The sequence below is a fragment of the Felis catus genome, chromosome B1 (genome assembly GCF_018350175.1).
Source record: "Felis catus isolate Fca126 chromosome B1, F.catus_Fca126_mat1.0, whole genome shotgun sequence".
NCBI classification, from domain to species: domain Eukaryota; kingdom Metazoa; phylum Chordata; class Mammalia; order Carnivora; family Felidae; genus Felis; species Felis catus.
Genome location: NC_058371.1, coordinates 102,206,657 through 102,219,343, shown reverse-complemented (window position 1 = coordinate 102,219,343; position 12,687 = coordinate 102,206,657). Strand labels below are relative to the sequence as shown.

The window sequence follows — 12,687 nt, the reverse complement described above, 5'->3', positions numbered from 1 at the left end:
ACAAATACTTATATTCTTGTTTATATATAAAATATCTCTGAAAGTATCCAAAAGAAACCATTGCCTCTGTGAACTAAGGAGATATGAGAGATTGGGGCCCAAGGGTAAAGAAGGGGACATGATTTTCACTGTAGATACCACTCTATGAATTTTTTTTGCCACAAGAATATATTACCTAAAAGTTACGTTTAACTGGAAATGAATAGGAGGGAACAGATTGCAAGATTCCTGTTCTTTTCATTTATATAATCTACTCCCTGATTCTTCCATAACAGCAAGTAACACTTAGGCCCTCACCTGACTAACCGCCTACTTTTATCCTTTAAATGAATTTTGCCAACCGAATTTGGCTGCTTTTGGCATATAACCAAGTTGTATTCACTGATATGTGAACCACAAAAATAATCCTTAAACGATTACACATGTAGAACTCCATTACAAAGGAAGGTTCAAAAGTAAGTCCTTTTTCCAAAAAAAGATTTATGGAAACAGTGCTGGTTTTGATTTGTTGTAACAGATTTTAAACAACAATGCCATAGATTTATAGGTTTTAGCACTAGTTTATCTACTCATGCCATCATTCAACAAATATTGATGGAACACCTATCATGTTCTAGAAATTGTGCCACACCCTTATGAAGCTGAATAGAAAGATTCCTATTTCTATATAGTTGGTGTCTATTACAAAACAGTTCATTGTGTGATTTTATAGCATAGATGGTAGCAGGAGACTGAGAAAAACTATAACCTCTTTGTTCCCACCATTACTTTAACAGTGTCCCCAAATTCTGACTCCTTCCTCTTGCTCTTTTTGCAAACCTTCTCTCCTCTAACTTCAAGAATATCGATTCCTGTGAATACGTATGTGTGGGAGGAGGCAGACAGTAAAACAGGAGAGGACACTGGCAGTGCCTGAGCTCTTACCTTGGGCAAGAGGCTTCAAATAAATGACCTTACATAATCCTCACAATAACCCTATTCAAACCTTATTGTGTTTATTTTAAAAATAAGGGAACTAACGCAGAGGAGTGCTGAGTAACTTAACCAAAGGCCGCAGCTAGAAAATAGCAGAGATAATGCATCCATATCCAGGTCTGCCTGATTGCTAGCCTAGAATCCTTCCACTATATCAAGTTGCCATGTGTTCACACAAAACAGTGAAGACAATGTGTTGTAGAAATGAGTTCTTAAAGGCTCACAGGGGTGGCACTATGTGTAGGATATCTCCATCCCTCCCCTACTGGGTTCAAACAGAATTTTTTTTCATTACAATAAAGTGAGTTTCCGTTCTCTTCTACCCCCAAGACTTGCTCTGTATTAACTATGTGAAAAAATCATTTCCAAACAATTTAGATGTCTGGAAGGGCTTGATGTTCTATTTTAGTCTACAGGGAACTTATTGAAGGTCTAGATTCTTTCTAGCTGTGGCATTACAGGATACCAAAGGGAGACAGGGAGGGCTAATGATCTCCCTACCTTGAAGGACTACAGTACAAAGGGAGGACCCACATGCAGGGTTAGGGGATCTCACAACTGGATATCTCTCTGCTGAGGGAACTTAAAGGGACAATGACTAAGGAAGTTTAATCAGGGAAGACTTCACAGGCAAGGTGAGTCTCCAATGTAGAAACAAGTGTGACCACAGGAAGGAAGTGATACTAGTGTTATAGTGAGTTGTACAACATTTAGCTGTAATTTCTTCTTACTCAACTCCTTTGTACTGATTAATGATACATTAAAATAAAGGCCAGTGCTTTCTTTTTTGAATAGTAATGACTACAAATTACTGAAACTAAATTTAATGTCATACATAATGTAATAGATGTCCAGTATTAAAAATCTGCTGTCCAATTCTCTTAAAATAGTCAGCTTCATCTAGGATTTTTCCAAATTTTGATTCTTTTCTGCGGTCCCTTACTAAATTCAAAGAAATGAGCCTTTAGGGCAATGTAATCATGCATAAGCATTGTTTTTCAATGGATAGTTTTGCTCTTAAAAACATCTTTATTATGATTATTGAATTTGTGGTGTGTTTGATTCATCTGGATTTGTTAGAAATTTTCCTCATCAAACCTTTTTTCGAAGATGTTTTACTTACGTGGTAAAAGCAGCATTTACTTTAGCCCCAAGGTAGTAAGAATAAAGTATGAACATGCCAATCATAAAGGCAAGAAACACCATAATAAAGAGGACCATGAACTTGAATATATCCTTCACAGTCCTTCCAAGAGAGATCTGTAAGGGGCCAAAGCTCTCATTTGCAGGGAGGATATATGCGATCCGAGAGAAACTGAGCACAACAGCAATGGCGTAGAGGCCTTCAGATATGATCTGAGGGTCAGAAGGGAGCCATTTATCTCTGGCTAGAAAAAGAGAGAGAGAGAGAGATATCAGAAATGGGACTTTGTTTCATTGCAGTCTACAAAATAAATACCTTAAATAGGATCTATTTTGTAGGAAGGTGGCTTTTATCTCAGTTGAAACTACTCTAGATTCAATTAACTGTCTGGGCATTATTTTTATGTTTAAACCAGAAGCATATGAATTCTACACCCACATGGAGTCTTTTAATCTAATAAACATGATTATGAAGATACTAAACCTGCTCCACATTGAATAGAAACAGAGTCAAGTGCAAAAGATAAAGAAAGAGGTTAAAACCCTTCATTAGACACAGACTGTGTCCAGAATGACAAAACAACGGACTTGACTAATCTGTCTTCTCACATGTGGACCAGCTATTTTGTCACCCTATAGGCTCAGTTGGCACAAAACTTATTTTCCATATTTCATGGAGAAATTAGTTCATCTAACAGTTTATGCAAATAAAATGTTGTATTACAACAAGTGAGAATATCACTGAATCACAGTGGTGCTGTCAGTGTGATATCTGAGCAATATTACTTGTTCCTGTAAAATGTAAGATGCTATTGAGGTGCAAAAATTTTGGATATAGATTCTAAATGAAGATCCCACCACTTTCAAGGTTGTTTAGTAGGTTCACAGCAGACTGTTGGATACTCATTTCCCTGGAAGTTCAATGAAATAATATGTCGGTAATTTTGTGCAGTTACTCCCAGAAGAATAGATACATTGTAGATATTTCCAACAACAAAAATTAAGGTTTATTGAATGTTTAATGTGTACTAGACACTGTGCTTTCCAATGACTCTACGGATTTGATGTTATCATTATCGTTTTTTTAGAGATGCAGAAACCAAGACTTAAGGCTAAATCCTTGATCAAAATCATACACATAGTAAGGAGCGAATCCTGAATTCACTAATTTCCCTCCAGATTATAGTCATTAGATACACATGAATCAACCTAAATAAAGAGGTTATTGAAATAGTCAAGATATATATTACACAAGATACAATTTAAGCTAATTCTTTGATTATAAATGGTAATCATTTGCTCATCTGATCTGGTCTCCTTGGAATTAAAAAATCTTTGCTTGTTGACAACAAGACAATGTGTTTAAATTTCACAATGTGTGAAACATCCATCTTACATTTTGGAGCAGGCGCCCAGCCTTCTTCAGTTATGTTAACATGCCACTAGTACTTATCACAATATAAGCCTTAATTACACTTATAAAAAGTGATTCTTACAATCAGAACTCACTTAAACTCTGTGCCTGAGTTTCCTTATCATTAAAATAAGCGTTAGGCAATACATTTTTTTAATATTTATTTATTTTGGGGGAGAGCACAAGCAGGAGAGGGGCAGATAGAGGGCAACAGAGGATCTGAAGCAGGCTCTGTGCTGATAGGCTGATAGTGGCAAGCCTAATGTGGAGCTTGAACTCACAAACTGTGAGATCATGACCTGAGCTGAAGTCAGATGTTCAACTGACTGAGCGACCCAGGTGCCCCTAGGCAATACATTTCTAAGGTTCCTATCAGATTTAAGATTGTGCAACTACATGGAAATTTGCTAATCACCCCTTTCCAGCCTGGCCTCAATGGAGGGAAGGCTAACATTGCTTACCATCGGTTTGTGCTGGGCAAGGAAGGCATCAGTATCCTTGCACCCTGAATATCAGCTGGGACCTCCCTGCTCTTCATGATACACAGAAGTTAGGCATGAATTCCCTTCCATATTGTGTTGAGGGGCAGGGTGTCCCCCCCAGTATTTCTGCCTGTTCCCCAGAGCTTACATTCTCATGCCACTTTAGCTCCTACTTCCTGCCTCTGCCAAATTTTCTTCACTCCACCTGTACAGCAGTTTAGTGCCTTTTGTTATTTTATCTCCTCCAAACCATGCACTCAGGTACTCATCTTCCACCTTGAGCAGTTTATCAATCTATTTTTTCCCCTAATGAAGACAGTTTCATATCCTAAGAATATGTAAGAGTACTTATGTTGTTAGGCTTGAAGATAATTTTCTCTCACTTTGCAACACCTTCATTTTATAGGTTTGAAAACTGAGGCACAGAGAAGTAAGTTACCTTGAACAAAGTTATACACAGCAAGGGAGCTCCATAGCCTCGATATGAATCCAGTTTTGTATAGTTCTAAAGCTCATGTTTTCTCCTCTGTTCATACACATTTAACACACATCTCACATTAAACATACTCTTATTGACATTTCCTTCCAAAATGTGGTTCCAGTACCCTTCCTGATGCATAAGAGGACCCTTCAGTTAATAACTTACCATAAGTGAAATACTGTATCTCTGGTGGAAGTGTAACTTCACTGAGGTCACTCTCTTGGACATAACTGTCCACATACTGTTGTGCTTTTGTTGCCTGAAGGAAAGCTAGAAATCTGGCTGTGAAAGCAGCAATGAAGATGGAAAGCATCCCAAAGTCCAGCACATTCCACAACTGCAAAATATATTCTCTAGGTCCTTCCAGCCAGAGCTCCTTACACTCAGACCACATCATTCCTGTCACACACGGAAGGTACAGGTTACATTTTATAGCTTAGACTAGCTTAGAGAAGCTGTTATTTTGTCCACTATCAGTCCCCACCTATAAAAAGCTCCATATATAAAGTACCATATCAGGCACCCTGAGGCCCTGGGCAAAGTTAAATGGAGGAAAAATGTTCAAGTAAATAAGAATTAGAATTCGGAGAAACATAATTCTACACGTAGCATCAGAAATGGTGCGCGCGCGTGCGCACACACACACACACACACACACACACACAGGAATATTACTCGGCCATAATAACGAATGAGATGTTGGATTTGTAACAACATAGACTTAGAAAGTGTACACTAAGTGAAATAAGTGAGACAGAGAAAGAGAAATACCATATGATTTCACTTACATGTGGAATCTAAAAATCAAATGAACAGCAACAATGAAAAGGCTCTTGAATACAGAGAACAAAGTGGTGGCTGCCAGAGGGGAAGTAAGTGAAGGGATAGAAGAAACAAAGAGCATTAAGAGGTACAAATTTTTAGTTATAAAATAAATAAGCCATGGAGATGAAAAATACAGCACAGGGGATATACTGTAATAACATTGTATGGTGACTACGTTTATTGAGCTGAGCATAGAGTAATATGTAGACTTGTTAATTCACTGTGTTGTACATATGAAACTAATACAACAGTGTACGCCAACTACACTTTACTAATAACAATTTTTTAAAAAGAACTTTTGTGAGGTGAGGTAACCAGCATTCTGAAAATGGAAACTTTCCTAAAAAAGACCTCTGAAATGAAAGCCAAAAAAAAATTTTTTTTTGCAAAAAAATTTTTATTCATCAGCTAATGGCTACTAGATTATCTCACAAGTATTTCAATTAAATATTTGATCATCACAGTAGGTCAGATTTTTAAAATTTACATTTATTCAATAACTGAAGTTAAAAATGTAATATATTTATAATTGGGTTCATGTTAGTCATAAAAATTTTTATTTAGTGGTAAGAGATAACTTTTAGTATTCAAATTATTCAATTATTTTGTTCTACTGCTTATCTTACAATGAGAATGTTGTCACCACATAATGCACAATAACATTTTAAATAAAAAAGGCAATCGGGGCACCTGGGTGGCTCAGTTGGTTAAGCTCCCGACTTCAGCTCAGGTCATGATCTCATAGTTTGTGAGTTTGAGCCCCGTGTCGGGCTCTGTGCTGACAGCTCAGAGCCTGAAGCCTGCTTCAGATTCTGTGTCTCCCTGCCCCTGCCCCTCCCCTGCTTGTACTCTCTCTCTCTCTCAAAAACAAACAAACATTTAAAAAAAAAAAAGGCAATTGTTATATAGACACAATGTTTGGTAGAAATTAAAATACTTAACATAGAAAGCTTACCAAGAACCCAGACCATAATTAGCATCTCAGTCCAAGTGAACTGGGTGGTTTTCACCCTGAAGATCTGCTTGGGATAGTCAATAACAGTGATGTTTGGCAGCGTGGTGATGCCTTCGAACCTGTCTGAGGCATTGAACACGAGCAGGCCCAGGAAGATGATGAAAGAAGCAGCATGTGCCACAAACTTCATGAAAGGGCTTCGCAGAATTTTCCCCAGCTGTAGTACAACAAACAAACAGAGAGAAGACGAAGACGAGACTTTTATTTTGGAAATGTCAGCTTCTACTTATGAAAATTATTATACAGGGTAAAAGAAAAACAGATGAAATGAGAATAACTTCAAAATTCTGCCTCTGTTTGTGAAGAGCTATACATTATGAAAATCACCCCTTTTAGGGAATGCTGCCTCCAAGAATTATTTAAGAAGTCTTTAAACGTCATTGTTTCTAAAATCCAATTTATCTTGGGGGGTAACACTGCATTCACAGATGCATTTCTGAAAATCACAAGGCATATGCTGGTTATTCTTATTTTTCCACGAAAGACCACACCATCCATGTCTAGGTTTTGAGAGTCTAGGAAAAGAAACTCCAAATTGTAGTGCATATGCTTTATTGCTTTACAATTGAAATGTTATGAATTTAGAGACTCATTCATTATAGTTGAAACATTATGTGTTTGTAGCACATAACAAGGCCTTTGAATATTAAAAACCTTACTAGTACAGAAGTAAATTTTTGTTCTCACTTGTAAGTCTTTTGAAATCGACTTGTACTTTGTATGATATGAAAAAGGCAGATAATATTAGAATCAAGTAAATATTTTATGTACTATTACCTCAATAAGAAGGAGTTATACAATAATTAAAATCTCTAAGTAGGTTAACTTAATTAAGTCAGCCCTGAGTTTGGAAAATCATATAAATAGTACAAAAGCATGTCTGAAGTTCAGAGCATAATTATTTTAAGGTAACTCCTTTAAAGTCCCATGTGATATAATGTCCTTACAAGCCCCATGTTCTAGTAGAAATGAAAAACAATTCTGCCTGTCCCAAGGGCTTCTGTAGCCCAAGAAAAAGGCACATTTGGTTGATTTATCAAATAAGTTCTCTAGTCTACATACTCAGAACCAACTTTCAAACTCAGTCTGTGACCTTAAAAAGTACCAAGGCTCACATTTAAGAGACGGCAACTTCAAACAAATGTTTTTGCATGTCCAGAGCCTTAATTTGATGTCAACAAATAACCGAAGAATGTTAAGCATTTCTGGAGTTGAACATGAATGCAGACAGACAAATGTCATATTTTCCATATTAGACATAGACAAATAAACACCACATTTGCATATTGCTGTGCTGTTTTGCAGCTGCAAAGAGGCACATTTGGGGTAGCTCATCCATAGCACACAGTGATTTCTTGAGAGTTTCCAAATCTGTTTCTCATAAAGGCTGATCTTTTAAAACTTTAAAGAACACGAAAATAAAGCAGCATGCCTATCGTGAAACTAGGATATACGTGGGGGATTCTTGCTATGTTGTCTTCGGTGGTACGTGGCAGGTATAAATGTGGGCTCCAGAAACAACTCAATTCTGTCCTTTCCCCTCTCTGGGGGCACAGAGTTCACTATACTATTAGCTGCACTTTTGTAAGTGAAGAGAAAAAAGAAATGGACTTCCATGTTTTCACTGATTAAGCTGTCCTAAGAGGCAAACACTTAGAAACATCAACTTTCCTATTCGTTTCCCTCAGAAAGGGAAATTATTTGTGTGGGAAATGATTTTTGCTTTGATGCATGCCCTCTTATCACTTATAGATTTTAGTCTTTAGTGCTTATGTATTTGAGGAATCATAAGGTACTTTTCCATGATACAGAACAAAGGAACTTAGTCAACTCATCAAACCTGATCAAAATGACAAACTTTCTGCCTTAAATTGCATGGGCAGCTCAACAATGAAATGAGATGGATGAATATGCTCACATGTGTATGGTGCCTGCAGAGCAGGACTCACTCTGCCAGGAAGACTATGCAGCCAGAGAGGTGACGGATTTCCAGGATCATTGTAAGTGGCCTTGACTCATTTTTCCTGAAACTGCCTCTGATTTAAACAAAACCAGATCTCAGAATATAAAAGCAGGATTAAAGGACCTCAAAACGGCTTATTCTCCCTGGCGGTGCCCTTTATTAACCTAATACAGATCCTGTTAGCATGACTAGTATGCCTTCCCATATCCTGTTCAGAGGATCTCTTAGGCACAATTAAACTGAGTCTATACTAGCAAGTTGAGAGAGGGATGAAGATAGTGAACAAAGTGATTCAAGCAAACTAAACATAAACAACCTAAAAAATCCAAAGACCCCAAACCCAAATTCTACTTTTTTTTTCTTTTTTTTTTAAGAATCTTCTGAAGAAACAAAGGGGAGGGGGTTGGGGGGAACCTGGCATGCACTTTCTTGAATTCTTTAAATTAACACCACTGTTTGTGACTGTGCTTGATACACTGAGCCTCAGATCTCTTGACAGGTTCCAGTGAGTTGCCCTTCCAGTTCTCAGGTTAACTTCATTGGCACCACTGCAACAGGACTGTTCTAAACGCAGGCCAACTCAGTTGACACTCTTGATTTATTAAGCTGTCCACAGAATCAGCAAAAGTGCTACTTCACTCAAGCCGCTTTCCCTCTTGACCACCATGCAGATTTTACCTTAAAAGCCTAAGTATTATATGCCTTCAAATGTGATCTATTCCACTAGTACCAAATCCTTTTTCATCTCTTATTTGAATTGATCCAGTCATTAAAAAGCAGAATTTGTGTCCCTGAGTCCATTAACATTCAGGGTAAAGCTGATAAGAGCCTTAAGTAGGAAGCTTTTTCCTTCTTCATCCCCAAAACACACGGCACACCAACCACGGAGGAAATGGATGTAGAAAAACATGTACCCTGCTGCAAGGTGCAATCCAGTAGCCGATGGCAAGAAATGGAAGGCCCAAGGCCACCACCAGCACAACCAGACACTTGATAGCTATGGTCTGTTCCCGCAGGCCTGAGAGGTTCTCATACCAGATTGTCAAGAGCTGCTGCTGGCAGTTGGGGTGAGCCACAAACTGTTGGCAGAAAGAGAGGGGGAGAAAGAGGTAGGTTACTATCATTAGGGATACCTCAACTACTGAATGCATAATCCTAAAAATATTAATGTACACTTTTCCAGAATATAGGCACTAGAAGGTTCTGGTAATATTTTCCTTTACCTTCCCTCCATTTTCCAAAATTGCTTCAGAACTAATAGTACTTAAGTGGAAACAAGAGCACAAAATTGATATCATCCTTAATCACATTTCTTTCTGATTGAAATTCTCCATAATACACAGATTCCTGTCCATAATCTGGGTGACATATGCTTTCCTTTGTGAAAATGTGTCCCATCTTGTTGTCTGCCAGCTTACTTATGTTCAGTTCAAAATGGAAAAGAATTGGCTTATATTAGACTATAGCTAAAAAAAAGAAATGTGTTAAGTTTCATAAGTAATTCCTAAAGTGCTACATGTATGAAAAATATACATACATATATGTATGTACTATCACTGCAAACTGCAAAGATCTGCAAAAAGCCAATGAATCTGCAAGAATTCTGCTTGGTTCACACTTACACTGCCTCCAGGCACTGGCAGCAAATGTCCCTTCCTTCCTATTTCAGTAATCTGTCCTCTTTTTATTGCTGCCTCTATCACAGGTTAAAAAAAATTATCTCCAACAGTTCTTTTGTAACTACAATTGTAACCAGGAAAACTGAGCACATTATACTTACTTCAGCCCTGCCATTTTATTCTATTTTGCCATCTCACTTTGCTAAGTCATCTGCCAGCATCTATTCTGATGGACTGGGATTTCGCTAAAGTCCTGTCCTTGTTCAGGTAGCAAAATGTATTTGTAGTCAGGCTCATGTAAAAAGGTCCCTACCCTAACAGGTGCCCATTTGTGGCTGGATATGCCTGTCTTTGAATGGCCAGGTGCACTTTGCCCAAGCATGGAGATTATTCGGGGAGGGTCATTCACAAATCAACTATGAGTGCCACCTTACATACATTTTTAAAGAGTGTTTAGCAACGCAAAAATCAAGGTATCATTATCTTCTGAAAAACAGAACAATAACAATGAACCTGTTAAGAAGTACTCATGAAATGTTTTTTTACAAACTCTTAGAGGCAAGGAAGGCAGCTCCAGTTCCTACTATGTGAAGGGTTCATCTTTGATCAAGTTCTAGTTAATGATCTTAACGATTCTTAGCAACTCCAGGCAATTCCTCAAGTTATTCGGCTAATTACCAATAAATACCACACCTATAAGGAAATTAATGGGCTTCCACTTACTGGTGTATTGTTTCCCATTAGCTCTTGTAATTAAAAAAAAATTAATAAAATTAAAAAAAATAAAACCTCATCCCCCAGCGTAGACAGTAGAGATGCAATTTCCCCTAACCCCCCCACTTTTGCCCCTATGTGCATCGCCCTCCGGGAAGTCCACTGATGATCACTCTGGTGACTGCTGTGCCACAGGGCACAAGGGGCTCTTGACACCTGCTGGCAGAAGTGGTGAGATGAATTTGCAAATATTAGATTTGAAGTACTTCACTGAACTTATTTCAACAATCCAAACTGGTAGGATTTGGGAGATTTAAAGTACTATAAAGAGGATGCTATCTTTTCTAGCTTAATGAGTTCAATGTGAAAAAGCAGATTTTACCTTAGAAGTTTCTTTCAATTCAATTATAAAAGTCCCAGGTCCTAAAGCTCACTGGTCATTGCTAGCTGCTAAGTCTGTATTAGAACTCCTTTCCAGACTCAAGATTCTGTTACTCTTTCAAAGTTCTGATTTTTGATCGATACAGTCATTATTTGAACCCATGATAAAATATGATCAAGGTTGAAAGCCCTGGAATCTTTGTGACAACTTTCTAGGATTCTTGTTGAGAACTTTGCCAAACTTCCACTTCTGCCCCTGTACTCTACTGAATCATTTCCTTCCTGCTTTACCCCTCCTTCTGTGTTAAATCCTTATCCCCTCTGAGTTCCTAAATGTACCATTCATTTCATTCATTCATTCACTCTTCAAAATGTTGTAAGCTCTTCCTATGAATCAGGCACTCTGTTAGGCATTTGGTAGAAGAAGGTGAAAATGGAAGCATCAGTGCACATTAAGTGATTAGGGATTCCTGTTCTACAGCACACAGTAAGCTCTCCATAAATGTGGGGAAAAAATGGAGACAGACTTCTTATGCTTGCCAAGATAAATAATCAACATTTAAAATATTACTAATTTGAGGGGCACCTGGGTGGCTCAGTCGGTTAAGCCTCCAACTTCATCTCAGGTCATGATCTCACGGTTTGTGGGTTCGAGCCCTGGATCAGGCTCTGTGCTGAAAGATCAGAGCCTGGAGCCTGCTTCCAATTCTGTGTCTCCTTCTCTGCTCCTACCCCACTTGTGCTCTCTGTCTCTCAAAAATAAATAAACATTAAAAAACTAAAAAAAACTAAAATAATACTAATTTGAAAGTTGGAGGGTTTACATTTGGACAGATGCAAATAAAAAGCAGTCCTATGACTCCAGCTAGGCTCAGCTTAGGATGGGGAACAGTGCATTCAGAGAAATCTACAGTGGAGATGATGTCATCAAATCAGATTGTCGCTTAGGAAGTCAACATGCACTTTTTTATAGGCCAAGGCTTTCTGCAGGACAGAAAATCCCTATGAAGTTGAGAGACAGGTGGACGTGTACCCATGTAAAATTGATGGACAAATTTCCCTTTTGAGTGTCCGGCCTTTCTTTCTTAGGTTTTAATCTCTTAAGGACAAAAATATTAATGTTGCAATATGGCTTCCTCTCCTTGCTCCTCCTCCTCCAGTTAATCTTCAACTTTGAAGATGTGCTTTATGGCATGAATTACATTGTATAAGGGTTATACAACCCTTAAAGACTTGGTGGAAATCAATCATTCCCATATGGTATTATATAATGATCAATATTTGACCCATTGTGACTTGTACAATATAGTACAAAACCCCAATATATGTTAAATATTAGCCAAAACTGTGGTGTCTGCAGTTTACTTGTCACACTTTAAAATTCAGCTTAAAGGTATATTTCCTATATTATTAATTCTACTCTCTTCTTGAGATAGTAATACACCAGCCTATGGTATCTGTTCATTCCTTTCAATTCACAAGAAAACACAAATGGATATTTTCCTCTAATAATTTAAAATCCTAATGCAAGTACACAAGGAACATTTTTAAAAAATAATAAAATCAATACAACAGTAACAAGTGAGGGCAAAAGAGTTAATCCCTCTAGGAGATGGGTTTTTCTCTTTTCAATGACTTCAAAGTAGGGCAGTGACCTTTATCTCTTAAAATTGTT

The 12,687-nt window shown here is 37.7% G+C and overlaps 1 protein-coding gene across 5 annotated transcripts in view; it reads right to left on the bottom strand.

Moving 5' to 3' along the window:
• The window catches only part of TRPC3 (transient receptor potential cation channel subfamily C member 3), a 72,730-nt gene that overhangs the window by 29,384 nt on the left and 30,659 nt on the right, over window positions 1-12,687 (bottom strand). For all 5 annotated transcript variants that reach the window (XM_045055913.1, XM_023252838.2, XM_023252836.2 and 2 more), the window contains exons 4-7: window positions 9,213-9,377; window positions 6,276-6,492; window positions 4,661-4,894; window positions 2,099-2,363 (exon numbers count right to left, since the gene is read on the bottom strand). In XM_045055913.1, coding sequence (XP_044911848.1) covers window positions 2,099-2,363; window positions 4,661-4,894; window positions 6,276-6,492; window positions 9,213-9,377 — 881 coding nt within the window. The remainder of the gene's footprint in view (window positions 1-2,098; window positions 2,364-4,660; window positions 4,895-6,275; window positions 6,493-9,212; window positions 9,378-12,687) is intronic.